The sequence below is a fragment of the Tachyglossus aculeatus genome, chromosome 6 (assembly GCF_015852505.1).
Source record: "Tachyglossus aculeatus isolate mTacAcu1 chromosome 6, mTacAcu1.pri, whole genome shotgun sequence".
In the NCBI taxonomy this organism is placed as follows: domain Eukaryota; kingdom Metazoa; phylum Chordata; class Mammalia; order Monotremata; family Tachyglossidae; genus Tachyglossus; species Tachyglossus aculeatus.
Window position 1 is genome coordinate 36069367 of NC_052071.1, and position 21154 is coordinate 36090520.

The 21154-nt window shown below is 49.8% G+C and overlaps 1 protein-coding gene across 1 annotated transcript; it reads right to left on the reverse strand.

Annotated features, from left to right (window-relative positions):
* Window positions 1-1571: 1571 nt before the first annotated feature.
* Window positions 1572-15341, reverse strand: GPKOW (G-patch domain and KOW motifs). Its single transcript, XM_038748338.1, has 11 exons — window positions 15133-15341; window positions 10693-10850; window positions 10440-10579; window positions 6768-6874; window positions 6157-6385; window positions 5743-5875; window positions 4886-5003; window positions 4580-4739; window positions 3435-3504; window positions 2160-2245; window positions 1572-2052 (listed from the first exon to the last, which is right to left on the reverse strand). Exons 1-11 carry the CDS (start codon window positions 15336-15338, stop codon window positions 1918-1920), a joined length of 1542 nt encoding a protein of 513 aa, XP_038604266.1. The 5' UTR covers window positions 15339-15341; the 3' UTR covers window positions 1572-1917.
* Window positions 15342-21154: the final 5813 nt, after the last annotated feature.

Below are 21154 nucleotides of genomic sequence, written 5' to 3' on the forward strand. Positions count from 1 at the left end.
ACGGGTTCAAATCCCAGCTCCGCCACTTGTCAGCTGGGTGACTTTGGGCAAGTCACTTCACTTCTCTGAGCCTCAGTTACCTCATCTGTAAAATGGGGATGAAGACTGTGAGCCCCCGGTGGGACAACCTGATCACCTCCCCAGCACTTAGAACAGTGCTTTGCACATAGTAAGCACTTAATAAATGCCATTATTATTATTATTACTAGGAAGCAGCGTGGCTCAGTGGAAAGAACCCGGTCTTGGGAGTCAGAGGTCATGGGTTCTAACTCAGACTCCTCCATATGGCTGCTGGGTGACCTTGGGCAAGTCACTTCACTTCTCTGAGCCTCACTGACCTCCTCTGTAAAATGGGGGTAAAGACTGTGAGCCCCACGTGGGACAAACTGATCACCTGGTATCCCCCCCAGCGCTTAGAGCAGCGCTTTGCACATAGTAAGCGCTTAGCAAATGCCATCATTATTATAGTAGTAATCCATTCAATCGTATTTATTGTGTGTGTTTAGTGTGTGCAGAGCACTGTACTAAGTGCTTGGGAGAATACAACAAGCTAACGAGCAGCATGGCTTAGTGGAAAGTGCCCGGGCTTGGAAGTCAGAGGTCGTGGGTTCAAGTCTGACTCCACCACTTGTCAGCTGTGTGACTTTGGGTGAGTCACTTCACTTCTCTGGGCCTCAGCTACCTCATCCTATCACGTACCAGCAATGATGGAGGCCCTGCCGAAAATGGCAGACATGGGGGCGGGGGGGGTGAATATCAAGGGCTTAAGGGGTATATTAGAACAGTGCTTTGCACATAGTAAGCCCTTAATACCATCATTTATCTTTATTTTTATATCCAGAGCGTATGGCAAAGCACTAGGGAGTGGCAGAAGTGAGGGCTTTGGCAGGGAAGGCTTCTTGGAACTGTGATTTTTGGAGGGCTTTGATGGTGGGGACAGTGGGGGTCTGCCATATATGAAGGGGGATTTCAGCTCAGGATGTTAACAGCGCTGTTAATATTCCCCCTTCACCCCACAACTCTTCAAAACATTGGCTGTATCGCTCCAGGTTGCATGTAATCAATCAAGCAATGGTGTTTTTTTGAGCACTTACGATAAGCGGAGCACTGTACTAAGCGCTTGGGAGAGTGCAGAACAGAGTTAAGCTCCCATCTTAGGTAGCAGCAACAGATGTCAGAGCTCCCAAACCCCAGCACCTGGACAAACCCAGACTTCACTTCCTGGCCTCCCACTGGGCCGGGAGCCACGGGGGTCCACCGGCAGTGTGGCCTACTGGGTGGAGCACGGGCCTGGGAATAAGAAGGACCCGGGTTCTAATTCCACCTCTGCCACTCGTCCGACGTGTGGCCTCTGGCAAGTCGCTTTACTTCTTTTTGGCTCAGTTTCCTCGTCTGTGAAATGGGGAGTGAGACCGTGAGGCCTCTGTGGGACAGGGAATGTGTCCAACCCCATTACCTTCGATCTACCCCGGCGTTTAGAACAGTGCCTGGCACAGAGGAAGTGCTTAACACCTGCCACAGTTAGTATTGTTTCCTAACTCCACATCCTATCACGTACCAGAGTCACCAAATATGGGAAACTTCTCTTTATTTACATTTTTTACAGGTAAAAGTGGCAGTCCAGGACCCCCCAGGCGGGCGGGGCGGGGCTGCACCTCGCCCCTCCGAACGAGCCCAGACTCCTCCTGGGAGTTGGGATCCGCTGACGTCAAAATCTGGCCGGGATCCGTCACGTCCAGCCCGGGGCCTCCCGCGAGGTCGGGGCATCGAGAGGCCCGGGCTGGCCGTGGCAGTGGTGTGGGAGGGGTACCCGGCAGGACCCCCCGGTGACCCCCGGGGCTTCGCTTGGGCTCGAAGAACGGGCCCAGCTGGGGCCCCGGCTGGGTCCGGTCGGGTTCGGAGAGGGACGTGGAGCCTTCAGTCCTCATCCACGTGGCCCACGTAGTGGCAAATGGCATCATAGTCCAGCTTCAGAACGGGTCCCTCCTCGTCCCGCTGCAGCTGCACCAGGGCTCGGCTTCGCTCCCTGTCCCGCCGCAGGATCCGCCCCAGCTGAGGGAGGAGAACGTCAGGGCCGCCCACCTCCCCGTCGGGTCTTGGTCAAACGGGGTTTGAGCCGTGCGTGAGCTGAACCCCGGGGTGGGGGGGCCTGTACTCACCCGTCCCGAGAACTGGCCCGACACTACCATGATCCAGTTGTCTTCGCCCTTTGGGATGAGGGTCTCCAGCATGGCCTCCTTCACACCTGTGGACACATTCATTCATTCATTCAATCAATCGTATTTACTGAGCGCTTACTGTGAGCAGAGCACTGTAAAGGTACAATTCGGCAACAGACAGAGACAATCCCTATCCAACAACGGGCTCATTCAATCCTTTTTATTGAGTGCTTTCTGGGTGCAGAGCCCTGCACTAAGCGCTTGGGAAAGTATAGCACGACAACTAATAGTAACATTCCCTACCCACGATGAACTCGCAGGGGAGACAGACGTCAACACAAATACAAATAAATACAATTGCAGATATGTAAGCAGCGTGGCTCAGTGGAAAAGAGCCCGGGCTTTGGAGTCGGAGGTCGTGGGTTCAAACCCCGGCTCCGCCAATTGTCAGCTGTGTGACTTCGGGCAAGTCACTTAACTTCCCTGTGCCTCAGTTACCTCATCTGGAAAATGGGGACCAAGACTGTGAGCCCCACGTGGGACAACCTCATCACCTTGTAACCTCCCCAGCGCTTAGAACAGTGCTTTGCACATAGTGAGCGCTTAATAAATGCCATTATTATTATTATTACATCCAGCTGGGTGGGGGGTGGCGAAGAGGAAAGCGATAAATAAAATGACAGATATGGACGAAAGTGCTGTGGAGCTGGGACGGGGGGAAGAGCAAAGGAACCAAGTCGGAGTAACGCGGAAGGGAGTGGGAGATGAGGAAAAGTGGGGCTTAGTCTGGGAAGGCTTCCTAGAGGAAGAAGTGCCTGTAGCGGAGAGTGGTTGCCTATCAAGTGGCTGTGGACGGGCAGCTGTCAACGGAGGAAAGGCCGAGGATGGAAACCTCAGCGGACCATGGGTGCCCCAGACTGACCCTGGCAGGGGTGGGGTGGACGCAGGAGGGCCAGGACTAAGAGTGGCGGCCGAGCTAGTTTTTTTTTTGTAAAGGCATTTATTAAGCGCTTACTACGTGCAAAGCACTGTTCTAAGTGCTGGAGTGGTTACAAGGTGATCAGGTTGTCCCACGGGGGGGGGCTCACGGTCTTCATCCCCATTGTACAGATGAGGTAACTGAGGCACAGAGAAGAGAAGCAAAGTCACACAGCTGACAATTGGCGGAGCTGGGATTTGAACCTATGACCTCTCGCTCCAAAGCCCGGGCTCTTTCCACTGAGCCACGCTGCTTCTCTAGTTGGAGACCACCACGTCCCACCTTGGCTTGCTCACCTTCCAGGACTCGGCCGTCTTCTGTCCGGCAGACACAGGTGTCTGGACTCACAACATCTTCAATAATCATCTGCAAGGGGGGGGAAAAAAAAACCCTCGATGTTATTTAATGAGCACTTATTGCGTGCAGAGCACTGCACAACAGTCAGTAGACGGGATCGCTGCCCACAAAAAGCTTACAATCCAGTGGAAATGGGAATGAGCTGTGGGCCGATGACAGGAGGATTCTGGAATGCTATGACACTAAGAGCCCCCGATAGGATGAAAACTTTAAGGAGTGGGAATGGGAGTGGGATGAGAGGAGGAGAAAGACCCCGGCTATCATCAATCTATCGATGCCAACCAAAGAACAGTATTTACTAAGTGCCAGTGTGCAGAATACTACCCCAGACACTTAGGGGACTATGAAAGAGAAGACACAATCCCCGTTCTCACGGAGCTTACAGTCTAGCAGAGACAACAGACACTAAATTACTGCTGAATAATTTGTGGCAGAAAGGTCGGGAAAAATCCCCTGAAGAAATGGTAAGGGTACCGCAGGAGGGGAGGGAATTTCTGGCCGCGACTTCGAGGTGACCGGCTCTTTCAAAAACACGGTATTTATCAAGTGCTTACAAGTCATGCGGCAAGCCCTGAGCAACAGGGTAGATGCAAGATAATCAGATTGGACATAGTCGTTGTCCCACAGAGGTATCACAATCTTAAGAGGTAGGAAGGGAGGGATCTTCTCCCCGTTTTACAGATAAATTGGGGGCAAAAGAAGGGCTAAATGATTTGCCAAAGGTCGCATGGGTCGGTGGCAGGACTGGGATGAAAAGCCGAGGCTCCTGACCCCCCAGGAAGCAGTGTCAAATAAGGGAAAGTACGCGGGCCGGGGAATTTGGGGGCTGCCCCCTTACACTGGGGCCCCCACGTGGGACGGAGACCGCGTCCGATCTGATTCCCTTGTGCCTATCTACCCCAGCACTGGGCACAGTGTAAGGGTTTAACGAAAACCACAATCATTCTTCCTTTTCTTATCTTCCTAGCCCCGCGGTCTTTCCACTGAGCTACGTCGCCGGCCCTCCGGCTCCACTCCGAAGGGAGGTGACTCCGCTCCTCACTTCTCTGAGGGAGGAGATCGGAGTCAAGGAGGGACCCAGTACCTTGCAGTTGTAGTACCTCCCCGCCTTGTATAGCTTGTCCACGAAGCGCACGCGCAGGTCTCGCTGAAGCCAGTGTGGGGTCCGTGAAGACCCGGCCGGCCCGCCCTCCTTGCCCGTGACTCCGGCGGGCCCGCTCTCCTTGCTCTTGGCTCCGGCCGCCCTGGCAAGAGGCAGAGGCCTGTGGGACTTTGAAGCCCCCGGTGACCATGACCTTCCCAAATCCAATCCCGGGATCCCAACCCAACCTCAGCAGGGGCAGACTGTTTGGCCCAACGGGCGGCTTTAGCCGCCTCGAGCCCCCGGTACCTGTCCGGGGACGGCCTCCTCTTTAGGTCCTTGTCCTCTCGCCAGACGGAGGGAGACCCACCTCTCGGCCTCCGGTCGATGCCGTTCCGCTGCTCCGGGCTGGGTCTGGACAGGCGGGCTGCGGGGCCGGAGGGAGGACGGGAAGCAGGTTCAGGGCTACCGACCGTGACAAGTGGGCGATGAGGGGGCAGTGGGAAACACTAGTCGGGACAGGTGAAGGAGTTGCTCGGGGTGGCTGGACAGTGCACGTAGTAAGCGCTTAATAAATGCCATTATTATTATTATTACCAGGACAGTCACACGGCTGGTGGGTGGGGAGAGAAGGGGTAAGGGGGAGAGGGAAAGGTGCTCCCTCTAACTCCATCTCATCGCTGACCCCTCACTCATATCCTCCCTCTGGTCTGGATCTCCACCCCCCTTCATCACTGACAGACCACAGCTCTCCCCAGCTTGAAGGTCATACTAAAGTCACAGCTCCCCCAAGAAGCCTTCCCTGGCTATCCTCTCATTTCCCCATCCCGTCTGCCCTCCCTACGGCTCCTCGTCCCACCCCCGCCGCACTCATATACGCCTCCGTATACTCGGCCACTTCCCCTCTGTAATTTTTTTTGATCGAAAGCTCCTTAAGGGCAGGGACCGCGTCTACCGACTCTGGTGCACTGCATTCTTCCAGGCGGTTAAAACGGTGCTCCGCACATGGTAAGTGCTCAATAAATGGCATTGACCGATGGACCGGCTGACTGGAGAGCAGCCAAGACAGCAGAAGACGGGGCAAGGTGAGAGATGAGTGAAGAAGCAGAATTAGGTAGAGAACTGAGGGGAATGGAAAGAGGGCTATAAGGAGACCCATCACTCACTCAGGTCTGTCGCGTTACTGTCAAATTCCTTCTGACTGACTGGCTTCAGCACATATTCGCTGATGGTCACCGTGTGGCCTCCAACCGCCAGCCTCACCATCACGCGGGCATTGTCGGGGTCCAGCCCCTCCACCTGAGAAGCGGGTAGGCAGGAGAGGCCTGGGGCCGGGCGGCTTGGACGATCTCCTCAGACGATCCCTACCGCCCGCTTTCCGTTTCCTGACACCAAACTCCACTTCCCACCCCAGGGTAGCAGCTCAGGCGGATCCCCAGGACAAACTGCTCCCCTTCGCCCAGTCCCTGGGGGACTAAAAGGGCGAGCTGACGCCAGTAAGGCTGAATCCCTCCACCACCGCCCCCAAGTTCAGAGGCCCGCTGACCCCAAGGAAGGAACCCAGGAGATGAGGGCCTCACCTTCCCGTACAGCTCCTTATGTGGTCCGGAGAGGATGAGCACAGCAACCCCCGGCGCCAACCTCTGAGATTCCCCCTCCTCCTCTTCCTCCTCTTGGCCGGCCGGCCTCTTGTCTCCGGGCCGGGGGCGCCGCCCGGGGACCCGGGGGGCCAGTTTTTCCACAGCGGCTCTGTCGGCTCCCAGGCCCAATCCCTTGGGGCGCAGCTGATTCTCCTGTGGTTTCACGTCCCTGAGGAAGCGAAGGATCCCTGGACTGTAAACCCGCGGTGGGCAGGTAATGGCTGTTACCAACTCTGCTGTACGGTACTCGCCCAAACGCTTAGTACAATAACCACAATAAGTGCTCAATAAATGCCACTGATTGATTGATAGAGGAGCACGTCTTCTATCAAACTCTCCCCTAGAACTTCCCGTCTCTCGCCCCGGTCCAGCGTCCTTCCCCCGTCTCCTGCCACGGCATGTGGGGGTTGGACGGTTTTGCTGGGCGCTCTCCGAGGCCGTTTCCCGGGCTCTGAATTCACTTAGCCCAATGGGCTTGCACGATCCGTCAAGGGCTACTCACTCGTGGTCCCCAGCGGACCCCCACCCAGGCCTCTCCAAGTGCCACTCACTGTTTGAAGGTGCGCCCAATGCCCTCGCCTGCTTTCCAGCCCATCCCCCGCAACATGGCTATCCCATAGGCTTCCACTGGCACCACCTCATAATCCGCCTCCGTCGCCTGAAGGATAGGAGAGAAAACAGAGCCTTAGCAATCAATGGTATTTACTGAGCACTTAAGAGAGTACAACACAACAGAGCTGGTCTGTTGGTCTCGAGACTGTCCGCTGGCTACGGACGGGGAACGGGTCTGCTAATTCTGCTGTATTGTAGTCTACTGAGCGCTTAGGGCAATGTTCTGCACATAGTAAGCGCTCAGTAAACACCACTGATTGACCCGCAGACAGGCTCCCTGCCCACAAGGAGCTTACAGTCTAGAGAGGGAGGCAGACGTCAAAATATATTATGGATATGGACATAAGAGCTGTGGGGCAGAGGTCGGGATGAATTATCAAGGGCTTAAAAGGGTACAGATCCAAATACAAGGGTGACACAGAAGGGAGAGCAAGGGAAATGAGAGCTCAGGCAGGGAAGGCCTCTAAGAGACTATATTTGAATAAGGCTTTGAAGGTGGGGAGAGGGGTGGCCTGTCGGATGTGAAGGGAGAGGTAATTTTGGGCTAGAGGAAGGATATGGGTACAGGGGTCAGTGATGAGGTAGATGAGACAGATACAGTGAGTAGATTGGTGTTAGATGGGCAAAGTGAGCATGCTGGCTTGTAGTAGGAAATAGTGAGAAAAGATAGTAAGGGGCAAAGTGACTGACGGCTGTAAAGCCGACGGAAAGGAGTTTCTCTTTGACGTGGAGGTGGGTGGGTAATCACTGGAGGTTTTTGAGGAGTGGAGAAAGAGGGACTGCGTGATTTTTTAGAAAAAGGATCTGGGCAGCAGAGTGAAGTATGGACTGGAGTGGGCAGAGACAGGGAGATCAGCAAGGAGGCTGATGCAGAAATCAAAGTGGGCTAGGATAAGTGCTGGCATCAGCATGGTAGCAGTTTAGATGGAGAGGAAAGGGTGGATTTCAGTGATGTTGTGAAGGTAGAACAGAAAGGATATGGTGACATATTGAATATGTGGGTTGAATGAGAAAGATGAGTAGAAGACAATGCCAAGATTACAGATACCATCGATATTACTGCAGGCTTAAGAGAGAGGGAGAATGAATGGTGGTGCTTTCTACAGTTGAGAGGAAAGTCAGGGGGAGGATAGGATTTGGGTGGGAAGATAAGGAGTTCTGTTTTGAACATGTTAAGTATGAGGTGTCGGCAGGACAACCAAGTAGCGCTGTCCTAAAGGCAGGGGGAAATATGAGACTGCAGAGAAGGAGACAGATCAGGGCTGGAGATGTACATTCGGGAATCATCCGCATAATGATGGTAGTTGAAGCCATGGGCGCAAATGAGTTCTCCAAGTGAATGGTGTAAAAATGTAGACTAGAAAGGGAACCAGAACTCAGCCTTGATGATTTTCCAAAGAGAGTGGATGAGAGGCAGAGGAGGAGCCCGTGAGAGAGACCGAGAATAAGCAGCCAGAGAGAAAGGAAGAGAACCAGGACAGGACAACTGAGACTAAATAATGTGTTTAGGAGAAGAGGGAGGTCTACAGTGTTCAAGGCAGCTGAGAGGTTGAAGAGAATTAGGATGAAGTAGAGGCCATTGGATCTGTCAAGGAGATCTCTGAGTGGGTGGTTTCCACGGACTGATGGGGATGAAGCCAGATTGGAAGGGGCCAAGGAGAGAACTGGAGGAGAGGAAGCGGAGGCAGCAGGTGCAGACAACTCACACAAGGAGTTTGGACAGGAACTGTAGGAGAGAGATGGGGGGATAAGTGGAGGGAACCGAGGGGTCGAGGGAGAGTTTTTTTAGGATAGGGGACGCGTGACCATGTTGGAAAGCAGTGGGGAAGAAGCCATTGGAGAGTGAACAATTGAAGATGTCGGTCAGACGGGGAAGAGGGGGGCAAATGTTTTGATAAGGCGTGAAGGGATGGGATCAGAGACGACAGCTGAGGTGGTCAATTTTGAGAGGAGGCAGGGGATCTCTTGAGATACTGCTGGGGAGGACAGGAGGGCTGAAAAAGGGGCAGGAGGAAGAAGGGACTAGAGAGGAGCAGGGGAGATTAAAGGGAGGTCACCTATGCCACAGAGGCCAGCTCCTGCCCCTTCCCAAGAAAAATGGGAGCAGGCAGACATTCCTACAAGAATAGGCTCCGATGGGGGAAGCTGCGAGTCAGCTTGTTCCTGGAAACCACAAGGAAAGGGGACACCTCTGGCTCTCGATACTCTCTATCAAAATGGAGTCTGGTCGGGCCATTCTTTTCTCCAGGTGGCGGGGCCACAAGGAATACGAATTAAGTCTGGAGGAGAAATCCCCCCAAAGCCAGGTGTGTTTGCAATGAAAAGGTGCAACCCCACTGCTGGGGGAGTTGAATACGTGAGCGGTTGTTCTTGTAGCCTGCTGGAACTTGCGGTCCCAGCAACGCCACAGAGAGATTCCTTCGATGCAAAGCGGACAAACCACCGTGACTGGGGGTCGCAGGCTCCTTCAGAAACCTGAGGAGGCCCAAAAGATCCCGGGCAGGGCACTAATCTGTTGCTGGCTCTTCAGTCCTCTGGATTAGCTGGGTCAAACGTGGGTCAGTGAGACAGGAGGGTTAGATATCGGAGCGTGAAAACTTTGCTTAGTGAGAAACAGGTCAATCTAGTCCTCGCTTGGGGGCATTTGGCCAACCAATGCAAGAGGAAAAGAAAAACAATCAATCAATCAATCAATCGTATTTATTGAGCGCTTACTGTGTGCAGAGCACTGTACCAAGCGCTTGGGAAGTACAAGTTGGCAACATATAGAGACAGTCCCTACCCAACAGTGGGCTCACAGTCTAAAAGTCTAAAAACAGGCCCAAGAAGAGACAGGGGCGAGGCCAGGCTGATCGGGACAGATATGTGGCAGGGCATCATCATCATCATCAATTGTATTTATTGAGCGCTTACTGTGTGCAGAGCACTGTACTAAGCGCTTGGGAAGTACAAGTTGGCAACACATAGAGACAGTCCCTACCCAACAGCGGGCTCACAGTCTAAAACGGGGAGACAGAGAACAAAACCAAACATATTAACAAAATAAAATAAATAGAATAGATATGTACAAGTAAAATAAATAGAGTAATAAATATGTACAAGCATATATCCATATATACAGGTGCTGTGGGGAAAGGAAGGAGGTAAGATGGGGGGATGGAGAGGGGAACGAGGGGGAGAGGAAGGAAGGGGCTCAGTCTGGGAAGGCCTCCTGGAGGAGGTGAGCTCTCAGTAGGGCCTTGAAGGGAGGAAGAGAGCTAGGTACAGTGAGGAGGTGAGCGGCGGCAGAGGAGCGGAGGGTGAGGGCTGGGCTGGAGAAGGAGAGAAGGGAGGGGAGGTAGGAGGGGGAGAGGTGAGGGACAGCCGCAAACTCTAGGAGGAGAAACCTCCTGGAAAGTAGGATAGAAAGGTGGACGGCAGCAGCTTGTCAAATGAATCACGGGACACGGTCCAAGGAATACAAAAGTTTCTGACGGGGAGACTAAACAGAGGCCCGAAGCTGAGTGTGGAGCAAGGATGGTTACAGGGTGCGGGGGTACAAGAAGTAAGCTAGGCCCAGAGGCAAAGGGGGAGATGGGGCGCCCGGGTGGGTGGGGGGTCGGGGGGCTTACCGACTCTGGCCGGAGGCTGACATCCACCTTGTCCCCATCCTCAAAGCCATCAGGGACGCGGTTCTGCATGAGCAGCGGGATGGCCAGGTTGGGGTCTACCTGCGGGCCGTTCTCTCGTTCCTCTAGGGACTTTTTCGACTCTGAAGGAAGGGGACAGGGGTCCCACACGGAGCGTGGTGAGGGTCGGCAACAGGCTTCGGTCCCCTGCCTCCGTTGCCCCTGGGATCTCGCCTCCCACTTGGGGACCGCTCACCTTCGATGATCTCTTTCACCGCCTGGGTCAGAACTCCGTCCTCGGGGGGAGGCGGCTTGGACCCCTTCTGCACTGCGGGAGCCGGTGCTGGCTTCCTCCACTGGTTGCTTTTTATCAGGGGGATGATCAGCTCCTTGGGAGTCTCCACCGGTTTTACGCTGCCCGTAACGGGGAAGGAAAAAAAGGGGAAGACGGTGAGCGGCCCGGCGTCGCTCTCTCCTTCCCCGGCCAAACTCTTCCCTGTAGCTGCCACCTCCCGTCACCATCATCCTCCTCACCAATGCGGAGCGTCTGCTGGGTGCAAAACTATACTAAGCGCTTGAGAGACCCGATCCTCCCCTCACCGCACTTATCCACTCTCTTCTCCCAGTCCTCACGCTCCGTTCTTCCGACGCTCAGTGGAAAGAGTACGGGCTTGGGAGTCAGAAGTCACGAGTTCAAATCCCGCTGTCGGCTGTGTGACCTTGGGCAAGTCACTTAGCTTCTCTGTGCCTCAGTTACCTCGTCTGTAAAATGGGGATTAAGACTGTGAGCCCCACGTGGGACAACCTGATCACCTTGTACTCTCCCCAGCACTTAGAACAGTGCTTTGCACATAGTAGGCGCTTAACAAATGCCATCATTATTACTATTATTGGGCAAGCCACTCAACTTCTCTGTGCTTCAGTGACCTCATCTGTAAAATGGGGATGAAGACTGAGCCCCACGTGGGACAACTTGATCACCCTGTATCCCCCGAGCGCTTAGAACAGTGCTTCGCACATAGTAAGTGCTTAACAAATATCACCATTTATTTTTATTTTGAAAAATGGGGACGAAGACTGTGAGCCCCACGGGGGACAACCTGATTGCCTTGTATAACAATAATAATAATTTTGGCCCTACTGAGAGCTCACCTCCTCCAGGAGGCCTTCCCAGACTGAGCCAGCCCCTTCCTTCCTCTCCCCCTCATCCCTCTCTCCAACCCCCCCACCTTACCTCCTTCCCTTCCCCACAGCACCTGTATATATGTATGTATGTTTGTACATATTTATTACTCTATTTATTTTACTTGTACATATCTATTCTATTTATTTTATTTTGTTAGTATGTTTGGTTTTGTTCTCTGTCTCCCCCTTTTACACTGTGAGCCCACTGTTGGGTAGGGACCGTCTCTATATGTCGCCAACTTGGACTTCCCAAGCGCTTAGTACAGTGCTCTGCACACAGTGAGCGCTCAATAAATACAACTGATTGATTGATTGATTGATTGGGAAGCACAAGTTGGCAACACAAAGAGACGGTCCCTACCCAACAGTGGGCTCACAGTCTAGAAGGGGGAGACAGAGAACAAAACCAAACATATTGACAAAATAAAATAAATAGAATAGATACGTACAAGTAAAATAGAGTAATAAATATGTACAAACATATATACATGTCAAGTCATCAGCACCATTAGATAAATCCCAAGCCCCTCCACAGTCTGCCTTTCGATGGAGACATCTCTGTCTTTGTTCCCGGTTGTTTTGTCTAGTTTAATCTTACATCTTGGCTTACTTTCATTCATTCATTCAACCGTATTTGCTAGCAAGACTGAGCTGGGTGCCCTGACCTATGTTTAAGGACATTTCCCGTGACTTCAAACCCAGAGATTATTCTCCGTTCTTAGAGGTTAAAGTGTACATATTTACTCTTGTACACATTTACTATTCTATTTATTTTATTTTGTTAATATGTTTTGTTGCCTGTCTCCCCCTTCTAGACTGTGAGCCCGCTGTTGGGTAGGGACTGTCTCTATATGTTGCCAATTTGGCCTTCCCAAGCGCTCTGCACACAGTAAGCGCTCAATAAATAAGACTGGATGAACGAATGAATAGCAAGCGCTTAACAAATACTATTAGTATTATTATTAGTATTATTATTAGGGATTGTACTATGACCCCATCCACATGTTTGGTTTTATTGTCTGTCTCCCCCTTCTAGACGGTCGTATATATATTTGTACAGATTTATTACTCTATTTATTTTACTTGTACATATTTACTGCTGTATTTTATTAATGATATTCCTAGAGCAGTAACTCTATTTATTCTGACAGTTTTGACACCTGTCTACATGTTTGGTTTTGTTGGCCATCTCCCCCTTCTAGATAGGAGGCCTTCCCAGGCTGAGCCCCCTTTTCCCTCTCCTCCTCCCCACCACCCCCTCTGCCCTACCTCTTTCCCCTCCCCACAGCACCTGTATATATGTGTACAGATTTGTTACTCTATTTTACTTGTACATATTTAATAATAATAATAATAATAATAATATGCATATGGCTATAATTCTATTTATTCTAACGGTTTTGACACCTGTCCACATGTTTTGTTTTGTTGTCTGTCTCCCCCTTCTAGACTGTGAGCCCACTGTTGGGTAGAAACCGTCTCTAGATGTTGCCAACTTGTCCTTCAATCAATCAATCGTATTTATTGAGCGCTTACTGTGTGCAGATCACTGTACTAAGCGCTTGGGAAGTACAAGTTGGCAACATCTAGAGACGGTCCCTACCCAACAGTGGGCTCACAGTCTAAAAGGGGGAGACAGAGAACAAAATCAGACATACTAACAAAATAAAATAAATAGAAGTGTACAAGTAAAATAAATAAATAAATATATAAATAGAGTAATAAATATGTACAAACATATTGGAACAGTGCTCTGCACACAGTAAGCACTCAATAAATACGATTGAATGAATGAATGATGACATTTATTAAGCACTTACTATGTGCAAAGCACTGTTCTAAGCACTGGGGAGGATACAAGGTGATCAGGTTGTCCCACGGGGGGGCTCACATCTTAATCCCCATTTTACAGATGAGGTAACTGAAGCCCAGATAAGTTATGTGACTTGCCCGAAGTCACACAGCTGACAATTGGCAGGGATTTGAACCCATGACCTCCGACTCCAAAGCCCGTGATCCTTCCACTGAGCCAGGCTGCTTCTCTAATATTTACTATTCTATTTATTTTATTTTGTTAATATGTTTTGTTTTGTTGCCTGTCTCCCCGCTCTAGACTGTGAGCCCGCGGTTGGGTAGGGACCGGCTCTAGATGTTGCCAATTTGGACTTCCCAAGCGCTTAGTAGAGTGCTCTGCACACAGTAAGTGCTCAATACATACGATTGAATGAATGAAAGAATGTTCTGTTTCGTCGCCCGTCTCCCCCTTCCAGACTGTGAGCCCGCTGTGACTTTGGGCAAGTCACACAAGTCAACTTCTCTGTGCCTCAGTTCCCTCATCTGTAAAATGGGGATGAAGACTGTGAGCCCCCTATGGGACAACCTGATCACCTTGTAACCTCGCCAGCATTTAGAACAGTGCTTTGAACATAGTAAGCGCTTAATAAATGCCATTATATATATATATATATATATATATATGTATATAATATATAAAACCTATATATATATATAAGACTATGAGCCCCCCATGGGACAACATGATCACCCTGTAACCTCGCCAGCGCTTAGAACAGTGCTTTGCACATAGTAAGCACTTAATAAATGCCAATATATATATAAAAGACTATGAGCCCCCCAAGGGACAACATGATCACCCTGTAACCTCGCCAGCGCTTAGAACAGTGCTTTGCACATAGTAAGCGCTTAATAAATGCCATTATATACATATTATATATATAATATAAAACATATATATAAAAGACAATGAGTCCCCATAGTAAGTGCTTAATAAATGCCATTTTATATATATATATATATATATATATATATATTTATATATATATATATATAACTATGAGCCCCCCATGGGACAACATGATCACCCTGTAACCTCAACAGTGCTTAGAACAGTGCTTTGCACATAGTAAGCGCTTAATAAATGCCATTATATATATATAATATATATAATATAAAACCTATATATATATATATATATATCTATATATAAGACAATGAGCCCCCATAGTAAGCGCTTAATAAATGCCATTATATATATATATATATATATATAAATATAACTATGAGCCCCCCATGGGACAACATGATCACCCTGTAACCTCGCCAGCTCTTAGAACAGTGCTTTGCACACAGTAAGCGCTTAATAAATGCCATTCCACATTTAATATTTAACATTAATAATTAACAGTAATTTTAATAGCAACACTTAATATTTTAAAAAATTTAAATTTCAGCATTAATTTTAATATTGATAATTTTGATATTAATGAATTTAACATTATATAGTATTTATATTATATATATGACTATGAGCCCCCCATGCGACATCCTGATCACCCTGTAACCTCGCCAGCGCTTAGAACAGTGCTTTGCACATAGTAAGCGCTTAATAATGAGAATAATACTCATTCATTCATTCATTGATTCTTCTTCCTGGGGATTCTTCTATTCTTAGGGATTGATTGACAGGCGGCTTCCCAGGCCCCCTCCTCACCTCTGCAGTTGGTTCCTTTCTACAGCCTTAAGGAAGTCTTTCTCCTCCTCCTCCTCCTCCTCCTCCTCCCTGTCCTCCCCGCCTTTCGGCTCCAAAACCCTCTTCCGAGGGGCCGTTCGGGTGAAGCTGAAGGACACCGGGGCCGCCGGGCCCAACACAGCCGTCGTCCCCCCATCGTGGTTGTTGTTGTCGACGTCGTCGGCCATCTTGGCCTCCTTCCCTCCGGCCGTGAGGGGGGCCCGCGCACTGCCTGCCGGGATTTGTAGTTCCGCGCCTGCGGAAGCCGGCGGCGGAGGAGCGCGAGGAAACTACCGTTCCCACAATGCAAAGCCCCGCCCAGGCCTCGAGGGCGCGTTGTGGACCAACCAGGGGGCTGCGCCTCCCTAGGCATGCCGGGAGTTGTAGTTCCGAAACCCCCTTTGCCCCTCAATAATGGTGGTGTTTGATACTAGTACTACTACTACTACTACTACTACTACTACTACTACTACTACTACTACCATTTGTTAAGCGCTTACTATGTGCCAAGCACTGTTCTAAGCACTGGGGGGGATACAATGTGATCAAGTTGTCCCACGTGGGGCTCACAGTCTTAATCCCCATTTTTACAGATGAGGTAACTGAGGCTCAGAGAAGTTGAGTGACTTGCCCAAGGTCACACAGCAGACTTGTGGTGGAGCTGGGATTCGAACCCATGACCTCTGACTCCAAAGCCCGGGCTCTTTCCACTGAGCCACGCTGCTTCTCTAAGCGCTTACTATGTTCTAAGCGTTCGGGGGGGGGGGGGGATACAATCAATCAATCAATCAATCGTATTTACTGAGCGCTTACAGTGTGCAGAGCACTGTACTAAGCGCTTGGGAAGTACAAGTTGGAAACATATAGAGCCGGTCCCTACCCAACAGTAGGCTCACAGTCTAGGTGATTAATCAATTAATCAATCAATCAATCGCATTTATTGAGCGCTTACTGTGTGCAGAGCACTGCACTAAGCGCTTGGGAAGTACAAGTTGGCAACATATAAGGCCGGTCCCTACCCAACAGTGGGCTCACAGTCTAGAAGGGGGAGACAGAGAACAAAACCAAACATATTAACAAAATAAAATAAATAGAATAGATATGTACAAGTAAAATAAATAAATAAATAAATGGAGTAATAAATATGTACAAACATATATACATATATAGGTGATCAGGTTGTCCCACGTGGGGCTCACAGTCATCATCCCCATTTGACAGCACTTGTATTTATATGTGTACATATTTGTCACTCTATTTTACTTGTTTATATTTACTACTCTATTAATTTTGTTAATGATATTCATTCATTCAATCGTATTTATTGAGCGCTGACTGTGTGCAGAGCACTGTACTAAGCACTTGGGAAGTACAAGTTGGCAACATATAGAGCCGGTCCCTACCCAACAGTGGGCTCACAGTCTAGAAGATAATAATGATGACCTCCCCAGCGCTTAGAACAGTGCTTTGCACATAGTAAGCGTTTAATGAATGCCATTATTATTATTATTATCAGTTCAAATCCCAGCTTTGCCAGTTGTCAGCTGTGTGACTTCAGGCAAGTCACCTCACTTCTCTGGGCCTCAGTTCCCTCATCTGTCAAATTCATTCATTTCATTCATTCATCCAATCGTATTTATTGAGCGCTTACTGTGTGCAGAGCACTGTACTAAGCGCTTGAGAAGTACAAGTTGGCAACATCTAGAGACGGTCCCTACCCAACAACGGGCTCACAGTCTAGAAGGGGGAGACGGACAACAAAACAAAACATGTGGACAGGTGTCAAAACCGTTAGAATAAATAGAATTATAACCATATGCATAACATATGCATATGCATTTGAAACAGCGTGGCTCAGTGGGAAGAGCCCGGGCTTTGGAGTCAGAGGTCAGGGGTTCAAATCCCGGCTCCACCAACTGTCAGCTGGGTGACTTTGGGCAAGTCACTTCACTTCTCTGGGCCTCAGTGACCTCATCTGGAAAATGGGGATGAAGACTGTGAGCCCCCCGTGGGACAACCCGATCACCTTGTAACCACCCCAGCGCTTAGAACAGTGCTTTGCACATAGTAAAGCTTTGAGAAGCAGCGTAGCTCAGTGGAAAGAGCCCGGGCTTTGGAGTCAGAGGTCATGGGTTCGAATCCCGGCTCTGCCAATTGTCAGCTGGGTGACTTTGGGCAAGTCACTTCACTTCTCTGGGCCTCAGTTACCTCATCTGTAAAATGGGGAATATGATTGTGAGACCCCCGTGGGACAACCTTGTAACCTCCCCAGCGCTTAGAACAGTGCCTTGCACATAGTAAGCGCTTAATAAATGCCATTATTATTATTATTATTATTAGTAAGCGCTTAATAAATGCCATCGTTACGTTAGCAGTCACTTTAATCACCGGACACATTAGGAGGAGTGTTTCCAGTTTTTTCTGAAGGCAAAACTCCGCCTTCCTGTGTCCCCATTCCTCCACCCCCATCCAGCCACTGATAATACTAATAATAAGTTTGGTATTTGTTAAGCGCCCCTCCAGCCACTGATAACACTAATAATAAGTTTGGTATTTGTTAAGTGGCCATCCAGCCACTGATAATACTAATAATAAGTTTGGTATTTAAGTGCCAGGCAGTTGGGTAGACGCAATACACTCAGATCAGACACAGTCTCCGTCCTACCCGTGGCTCCCAGGCTGAAGACCCGGTGTTTATTCATTTCGAGATATTTATTTAGAGGTATTTATTTAGAGAAGCAGCGTGTCTCGGTGGAAAGAGCGCAGGCTTGGGAGTCACAGGTCATCATCATCAATCGTATTTATTGAGCGCTTACCATGTGCAGAGCACTGTACTAAGCGCTTAAAATGGCATTTATTAAGCGCTTACTCTGTGCAAAGCACTGTTCTAAGCACTGGGGGGAATACAAGGTGATCAGGTTGTCCCACGTGGGGCTTACAGTCTTCATCCCCATTTTACAGATTAGGCAATTGAGGCACAGAGTAGTTAAGTGACTTACCCAAAGTCACACAGGAGACAATTGGCGGAACCGGGATTTGAACCCGTGACCTCTGACTCCAAAGCCCGGGCTCTTTCCACTGAGCCAGGTAATCAGGTTGTCCCACGTGGGGCTCAATAATTGGAAATGCCGGGGATCGAACCCGGGGCCTCCTAGAATCCCGCCTCCCCCACATGTCTGCTACGTGACCTTGGGCAAGTCACTTCACTTCTCTGTGCCTCAGTTCCCTCATCTGTCAAATGGGGATTAAGACTGTGAGCCCCACATGGGACAACCTTATCTCCTTGCATTCCCCCCCAGCGCTTCGAACAGTGCTTTGCACATAGTAAGCGCTTAACAAATACCAACATTATTATTATTATTCCCCATTTTGCAGAGGAGGAAACTGAGACCCAAAAGAAGCCAGATGACTTGGCCATGGTCACACAATCCTGATTCCAAGTCCCTTGCTTCTAAGGTGACAAAAAATCCTTTCCAAGACAAGGCACAGTCAGGGAATGTCTCTGGGAGACACCTTTCGCCCAACAGCAGCATGGTGTAGTGACTACTGCCCAGGCCTGGGAATCAGAGAAGCAGCGTGGACTTTGGAGTCAGAGGTCGTGGGTTCAAATCCTGGCTCTGCCTCTTGTCAGCTGTGTGACTTTGGGCAAGTCGCTTCACTTCTCTGGGCCTCAGGTACCTCATCTGTAAAATGGGGATGAAGACTGTGGGCCCACTGTGGGACAACCTGATCACCTTGTATACCCCCAGCGCTTAGAACAGTGCCTTGCACATAGTAAGCGCTTAATAAATGCCATTATTATTATTATTATTATTATTATGAGTTCTAATTCTGGCTACGCCCCTGGTCTGCTCTGTGACCTGGGGCAAGCCACTTCACTTCTTCGGACCTCAGTTCCCTCAGGTGTAAAATGGGGATTGAGACTGTGAGCCCCACGCGAGACAGGGACTGTGTCCAACCCGATTTGCTTGTATCCACCCCAACGCATAGAGCAGTGCCTGGCACATAGTAAGCGCTTAATAAATACCATCATTATTATTCTTACCCTGCAGGACTACCAACTCTGTAGAAAAGCAGCATGACCTCGTGGAAGGAGCACAGGCCTGCGAGTCAGAGGATCCGGATTCTAATCCCACCCTGCCAACTGCTCGCTGGGTGACCTTGGGTAAGTCACTTAACATCTCTATGCCTCAGTTTCCTCAACTGTAAAATAGGCATCAAATGCCCCTTCTCTCTCCTAATTAGTTTGTGAGCCCAAACAGGACAGGGACTGTGCCCAAACCAATGAATTTGTACCTACCCCAGCGCTTAGAATGGTGTTTGACCCAAAATAAGCACTTAACAAATACCAACCCCCCCCCCCCCCCGCAAGAAAACTCTGTTATAGTGCACTCTCCTAAGCTCTCAGTACAGTGCTGTGCAGATGGTCAGTGCTCAATCAGAGACGTAGTGCGGTTTACTAGAAGGAGCACAGGCTTGGGAGTTAAAGGACATGGGTTCTAATCCCAGCTCTGCCACTTGTCTGCTATGTGACCTTGGGCAAGCCACTTGACTTCTCTGTGTCTCAGTTACCTCATCTGTAAAACGGGGATGAAGACTGTGAGCCCCACTTGGGACACCCTGATTATCTTGTATCTACCCTAGTGCTCAATAATAATAATAATAATAATAATAACGGCATTTATTAAGCACTTACTATGTGCAAAGCACAGTCCTAAGTGCTGGGCACTGTTCTAAGCACTTAAAATAGTAATAATAATAATTATCATTTGTTAAGTGCTATGTGCCAAGCACTGGTCTAAGCGCCAGGGTGGATTCATTCATTCATTCATTCAATCGTACTTATTGAGCGCTTACTGTGTGCAGAGCACTGTACTAAGCGCTTGGGAAGTCCAAGTTGGCAACATATAGAGACGGTCCCTACCCAACAGCGGGCTCACAGTCTAGAAGGGGGAGACAGACAACAAAACAAAACATGTGGACAGGTGTCAAAACCGTTAGAATAAATAGAATTATAGCCATATGCATATCAATCAATCAATCAATCGTATTTATTGAGCATTTACTGTGTGCAGAGCACTGGACTAAGCACTTGGGAAGTACAAGTTGGCAACGTATAGAGACGGTCCCTACCCAACAGTGGGCTCACAGTCTAGAAGGGGGAGACAGAGAACAAAAAAAAAACATATTAACAAAATAAAATAAATAGAATAGATTTGTACAATTAAAATAAATAAGTAAATAGAGTAATAAATCCGTACAAACATATATACATATATGCAGGTGCTGTGGGGAGAGGAAGGAGGTAAGGCGGGGTGGGGGATGGAGAGGGGGAGGAGGGGGAGAGGAAGGAGGGGGCTGAGTGTGGGAAGGCCTCCTGGAGGAGGTGAGCTCTCAGTAGGGCCTTGAAGGGAGGAAGAGAGCCAGCTTGGCGGTTGGGCAGAGGGATTGGGGGAATTCCAGGCCCGGGGGGTGACGTGGGCCGGGGGTCGATGGCAGGACAGGCAAGAATGAGGTACGGTGAGGAGATGAGCAGCGGAGGAGCAGAGGGTGCAGGCTGGGCTGGAGAAGGAGAGAAGGGAGGGGAGGTAGGAGGGGACAAGGGGATGGACAGCCTGGAAGCCCAGGGTGAGGAGTTTCTGCCTGATACGTAGGTTGATTGGTAGCCACTGGAGATTTTTGAGGAGGGGAGTAACATGCCCAGAGCATTTCTGGACAAAGACAATCCGGGCAGCGGTGTGAAGCATGGCCCCAGAGACCGGGACATCCCCATCACTTTCCTCACTCTCGGAAGGGTCCCGGGGGCAGATTCCCAATCACAGCCTCTATCCGGGAACTCAGCGGCTGGCCAGAAATCAGTGGACTAAAGCTGAAAAGCAACTGCCCCCTCCATTTACGTTCACAGCAAAGAAGGGACCGAGGGACTGTTTCCAAGCTTCCCCTTTCCCGGGGAGAGGTTTAGTTCAGAGCCAGGAGCGAGGGATGATCAGGGAGGAGTTTTCAG

Coding starts and splice junctions, on each gene's coding strand:
- GPKOW (XM_038748338.1), bottom strand. CDS start 15,338: ATGGCCGACGACGTCGACAACAACAACCACGATGGGGGGACGACGGCT. Junction 10,851..15,132: donor GAAAGGAACCAACTGCAGAG/GTGAGGAGGGGG, acceptor CGTTACGGGCAG/CGTAAAACCGGTGGAGACTC. Junction 4,740..4,885: donor AGGAGGCCGTCCCCGGACAG/GTACCGGGGGCT, acceptor GCCTCTTGCCAG/GGCGGCCGGAGCCAAGAGCA.